At 35.5% G+C, this 5953-nt stretch overlaps 1 protein-coding gene across 2 annotated transcripts in view; it reads right to left on the reverse strand.

The window, feature by feature from the left end:
* Positions 1 to 5675, reverse strand: part of LOC107623129 (probable ubiquitin-like-specific protease 2A) — a 7818-nt gene extending 2143 nt beyond the window's left edge. Inside the window, exons 1-13 of one of the 2 annotated variants that reach the window (XM_016325286.2) lie at positions 5302 to 5675; positions 4963 to 5219; positions 4787 to 4880; positions 4643 to 4692; positions 3807 to 4004; positions 3659 to 3734; positions 2632 to 2740; positions 2085 to 2159; positions 1592 to 1723; positions 989 to 1189; positions 851 to 906; positions 683 to 776; positions 31 to 145 (exon numbers count right to left, since the gene is read on the reverse strand). In XM_016325286.2, the coding sequence (XP_016180772.2) occupies positions 31 to 145; positions 683 to 776; positions 851 to 906; positions 989 to 1189; positions 1592 to 1723; positions 2085 to 2159; positions 2632 to 2740; positions 3659 to 3734; positions 3807 to 4004; positions 4643 to 4692; positions 4787 to 4880; positions 4963 to 5219; positions 5302 to 5494 (1650 nt within the window). In that variant the 5' untranslated portion in view covers positions 5495 to 5675. The remainder of the gene's footprint in view (positions 1 to 30; positions 146 to 682; positions 777 to 850; positions 907 to 988; positions 1190 to 1591; positions 1724 to 2084; positions 2160 to 2631; positions 2741 to 3658; positions 3735 to 3806; positions 4005 to 4642; positions 4693 to 4786; positions 4881 to 4962; positions 5220 to 5301) is intronic. The other variant, XM_021114850.1, reaches the window with a different exon arrangement.

The following is a 5953-nucleotide window of genomic DNA, read 5'->3' on the forward strand; positions in this document are numbered from 1 at the left end:
GTCAAACTGGAGCTGCATTGTACTCCATATACAAGTGATAGGAAGAGAGAATACCTCTAGTGAGACAAATCGCATCTGCAAAAATTTTGAGAAAACTTCATCCTCCACATCATGGTGCCTTTCTTTCCATTCTTCACCAAGGTAACTGCCATTACACAACAAATAAAACACTGCCAGAATTAGGGATTTAGGCTGCAATAGAAGAATGAGATATCTACTATGCAAGTTTTCACTTGATTTCCTTTCAACTAAATCTATTTGGTGATTGTTTGATACAGACCCCACTTCTGCATTTTTTTCTCCTTCTGTGAAATGAAATAAAATAAAATTGGAACTGATTTAGTTTCCTTTCCACTAATGGAAATTTCTCTTAGATAGGTCTTCCACAATTTTGTCATACAGTTGGTGTAAATATACTGGAAATGATTTATACCAAGGTGTAACTCACCTTGAAGCTATCCTAATTTCTAGATCAGTCTGATTTCCATAAAAGTATATTTTTCACTGATATTTAAGGGTCCATTACATGATTTATCCCAAAAAAAAGAGCATCCATTCCTTGACCACATCCCCCAATATATTGATTTCTACCGGAAATTTGAAAAATTTTAAAAGCAACTTCAGAAAGCAGCCAAAAATTAGAAAACAGAAGTATACATTGATTCCGTTCTCAACATGTTACCTTTGGAAAACATTCTTCAGACCCTTATGACTTCCTTTCAGGGAATCCATGTGCAAAATACAAGGTACTTTGGAAGATTCTTTTATATCTTCATCTGCAAGAAAGTAAATAAAATGAATGATATCCAAAGAAAACAAAGAACAAACACTCAAAGATAAGATATCTTGCCTTTGAAGCTTATCACTTCACCAGGATGACAAATGACAATCAAACTCCAGTGAAGACTGTCATCAAGACACGAGTAATTCTTATAAGGATGCAGCAAATTCCAAAAGGGCAAGCAAGGCACATCTATAAGCCTCTCACCTGTAGTTAACAGGAATAAAGATATAATCCTTCTCAAAAAGGTTCAGTTTCCTTGTCCATTTGCGAACGCGTTGAAATGCTGCTTTACCATCACAAGCACTTGATGGATCTCTGTCTAAATCAGCAAGCTTCCGAAAGAAGAAGCTATTGAAAAAGTGAAACCTGTCTTGTTCATCGGGAGGCATTTTATTTTTCAAATACCTAAAGAATATTAAACAAATGCCAGTTCATCAGGTAATTATGATGAAATACTGTTCATAATAAGATGTAAAAATCATTATTGAAGGTGGTAAAACAGAGGAGTCACTATACATGAGTTTCACATGAAATAGAGGCCAAATGTCTTAACCTATCAAACCAAACTTTGCTTGTCTGAAAATCTATTATTGAAGGTGTAAGAATTACAACATGGGCATACATATTGCTCACTCTTACAAAGATTTGGCCTCCTTACTTCCCTGGGTAACCTATGAGATACAGAGATAACACATATGCATGTACAAATGACAGAGAGAGGGGGAGAAAACCAATTTCTGAATAATACAAGCAGTACATAGTCATTAAAATTATAGCAACAGTTACAATATCTGTTATCATGCTTACTTAATATAAAAGTCAATGATAGTATCATTAATGAATGTCTCTGGCTGTAAAAGCTCGACATCTCTCTTACTAATAGAAACAGCATCAGGTTCCCCCTTTGGAAAAATAACTTCATCAAAAGCCTCTTCAAAACTGCAGTGATATTACAGTAAAAGTCAAGTCATTGCTCTAAAAAATCATCATCACCATTGCCGAAAAAAGCAAACAAAAATAAATGCAAGTCAAGATTTTAAATCTCAGACCATGCTTCATGTAGTGATATGCTAAATCAGGCTTAGAACGCAACCTAAAAGTGATTAACAATTAATGCATGCTCCATAATAGCCATATGCCTATATCTCTCAAATCCCATTCAAGGAAATAATTAGCCATTGGGGTCATGCACATGGCAACAAGGATTGAACTCTTTAGACGTGAATGAAGAGACTCAAATACTATCAAGCATACGTCAACTGAAATCACAAGATGTAGGGCAAATGTCTATTTGACTTACTTGGGAAAATAATGCTTCTGGGGGAAAAAGCTATCCTGCCCCAATGAAGTATTTTCATTGTTATCTATATCATTGCTGCATGGAAACAAAATATAATACAAACTTGTGTATCAAAGGCAAAACAAACAAAAATAATAAAATTTTTCAAAGAAGAATGTGTGTGTGTGTGTGTTGGGGAGGTTAAGAAGGGGAGGGGGGGGTGTCAGAACATAAACACAGAAAAAACTAAAGCTAAAACTAAATTCATCTTGTCATGGCAAAAAATTAGAACTCCATGGTATGAGACACATGAAAGAGACATGCATGAAAATCCATGAAATCCACCTCACTTGAAAATGACTGTCCTGTTTAATCATACATTGGTACGGGAAGAAAGTATGATGTAGCAACACTTGCAGATTTTATTTTCATTTCCTTCGTTAGAGATAACAGGAGAATTTGCATACTTTCTTCTATCCAGACAAATATATAGATAGGACTGTAAAAGCAAACAACACTGCACTAATGAACAGCAAACTTCTCCTCAAGGGTAACGCAACAAACTTACTCAAAAGTAGTACTCCATAAATCCATATATCTTGTATCTAGTAATTTGATAGACTGTTCTATCTTGGCCCAAGATGGATCATAAACAGCAAATTTCAACAGTTTGACCCCTGCATGAATTGTAGGGAAGATCATGGACGTTAAGAATAATATATATAGGTATGACTGTCTGCATTATTAAAAGATAATTATGTCAAAAAACTCCCTAAAATCAGCAAATATTCCATCAATTTTCTTTTCCTGAATATGAAAGGTTCTAGTAGAAAATAAAACATCAAATACAATAAGCATCCACTGAGACTGGTCATATATTTTGCTCATTAGTCACCAAGGCAATTGCAATTAGCAGCTTAAGGTTTTGAAGTCATTAAGTCAAAGAGATATATGGAGTAAACATCCTCAGTAAAGTTACATATTCTTTTCAAATAAGGATGCTTTATGGCTTACATAACCAAATAAAACAGATCTATCTCTTGTTTCTCTTCATGGATTTCTTGAGGGTTGTGGTACATGTGTAATGTGAAACATTATACAATTTGTTTTTTCCATGTGGCTTCTTCCCCTCCCATGTCCTCATTATTTGTTTTCCCGCCTTCTCGTAAAAATTACTTTAAATGACAAGTGCGTCAAACCACCCCATGATATGGTTGGTAGGAGCAAGCTACTACAGCCATTTTTAAAAGATGGAGTTTAAAACAAAAACTGGGTAGACTATTTTTGGACGACAATATCATCCAACCTCAAGGAATTTAACCTCTAAAAGCTTGTATCCAAGAAACATCTGTGTGCACTATGGCCTTGAAAAACCTGGAACCAAAGGCTAAATTCACTAAAAAATCCAAACCTTCAAAGATAACAAACTTCTGAAAGACCAAATCATCTAATAACTTGCTTAAAGGTTAGATCAGCAAAGATTTAACCTAAGAAAAAGCAATATTCACTAAAGAATACAGAAAATACTGTTCATCAATTTTTTGTTGACATTATTGCAAATAATAGCCAAATAACTGATTACAAAATAGTGATACCTGGATTTTGATCTGTGTTTCCAGCTTCACTAGAATTTTTCGATTTAAGGAGAAGCTTGATCATGACTGTTTCAACCTACACAGAATACAACATGATCAATTTGCCAGAGATTAAGCGAAAAATAATCAATGTAAGTATGTAACTTACCTTTCCAACCCAACATGATTCAATTTTCATAATATCCTCTGTTGCCCACTCCATTTTAAAAGTTCCCCCAGTTCCATTGATTGTAGAGCATCTAAGTTTTATGTAGCTACTCGAGAATATTATCTGGGAACCGGTGGAGTATAAATCTTCATAAAGAATAAAATCAGGAGAGACATTAACCACCTCTTTGATGCCATCCTGCACATAAAATGCAACCATTAACCCGAGATACCTAATTCTAACAAACACTAAACAAAAACAAGAAATCAACATAAAATACCATGAAGAACAAGATTAAGCATATAATATTTCACTTTGAAGCAGATACAATTAAATAAAAAATATTTCCAGTTCAGGACACATTACTTTTGCCAGGAAGTCTGAGTTGGCTAAATTAGCATAAGTAAGCTAACCATAGGTATTGTAGTGTTAGCGCTCCTAAAGGGTAAAAACCAAGAGATTCTGGCTTTCAATATAATTTCAGGAAATACTATCTTCAAGGGTAATAATCCATACTTGACAAGGTCCAGAGGATTTTGCAATTGAGAGAATTCACTTCCATTAATATTAAGACCAACGATATCATTCCTAACATCAATCCCATATCCTTTTTTTAACCCTTCAATTCTTCTAGAAAACTAAAGTGTTGTTTTCCCAACTCCTATTGTTTAAGGCTTAAGACTACTAGTTACTAACATACTCCCATTGTTTCATTTTTATCCTCTAAAGGAAGAGAGGTGAAGAAATGAGAGCAAATTTTAATCTTTATTTCTCCTTCTGAACCTGACATTTTGATTAATGAAGCAATCAATTACACAAGTGAAGAACACACTTACAATTTCACAATCGGCAGCACCATACCCCACTACCTTGTCCTCTAAGGAAACTGAAATCACAAGAATAAAGTCAAATAATCAGAAAACGGAGCAAACCAGAACCAAAATTGCGACAACCAGTGACCCTAAGAAAGCAAAAGTTACCCTCATCTTCTGAAGAATTTCCACTTGAAGAAGAAGAACTTATTTGACTGCCGTCATCATCATCCTCCTCTAAATTGACGCCAAGTGAATGATTCTGAAACACGATCAAATAAACCATCACAAAACACACATAAACGATTCTCATGAAAAGGGATACGAACAATTTAAGTGATTACTTTCGAGTCAGTGCAGCAATCCACAACGCTAGCAAAGCCAGGGATAACTTCATCATCTGCAGAGTCTCGCAGCGCCACGTCACTTGAACACGAATTAGCGCACGTGCGTCGATCATCATCACCATCATCATCAACCTCCTGTAACGGCTTGAAGCGAGGCTTCTCCGTGGAGCATTTGGCTTCATCGTCGGATTCAGACAACACAATGGGATCAACGGCGACGTCTCTGGATGGCGGAAATTTGGAACCACGCGCAACTGCATGGAACCGGAAATCACATAACAAGAAGGTTAAGAATAACACTGGACAGTGAAACGAGGAAGAGTGAGTGAGACTCACAGGCTTGGAGGAAATTGTATTTGGTAAGGGGGGAAGTGCGATCGCGAGAACGAGTGTCTCTAGGGTTCGAGAACTTGCTGAGGATGCGGCTAGAAGCATTCTCGACGTGCTCGTCATCTCCGCCGAACTCGAACACATCGAATTTGCTGCTTGAAGCTGCGGAAGAAGACGATGATCGCGGGCGACGAGTCATGGAGCGAGTTCACTGAGTGGGACCGAGTTGAGGAGAGAGAAAATGAAAACTATAGGAGGGTTTTGCGCTGTGTTTGAATTTGGGGAAGCATTTCTCATTTCAGTCATCTGTCTTTTAATTTTTCCATTTTTTTTTTCTCTTCTTTTTTTTTTTTCTTCTCTCCTTCCCCTGAAAGCCTTCTTTCCTTCTTCTTCTTTTCTTTTCTTTTCTTTTCTTTTCTTTAAGCCTTTTATTTAAAAGTCATTTTCTTTTCTGTCATTTTTCTTGTGGTATTGAATTCAAATTTTAGGTAAAGACGAAAGAAATTAAAAGAAAAATTAGGATGGAAAATAAAATAAAAATCCGTCATAATAGTAACAGTGATAGTTAAAATTTCGCAAGTCAAATTATGAGTTATTGGTTTTTATAAATAAAAGAAAACTCATTTTAATTTAATAAAATTTAATTATTATCTATTTT

Source organism: Arachis ipaensis, chromosome B10 (genome assembly GCF_000816755.2).
Source record: "Arachis ipaensis cultivar K30076 chromosome B10, Araip1.1, whole genome shotgun sequence".
Taxonomy (NCBI): domain Eukaryota; kingdom Viridiplantae; phylum Streptophyta; class Magnoliopsida; order Fabales; family Fabaceae; genus Arachis; species Arachis ipaensis.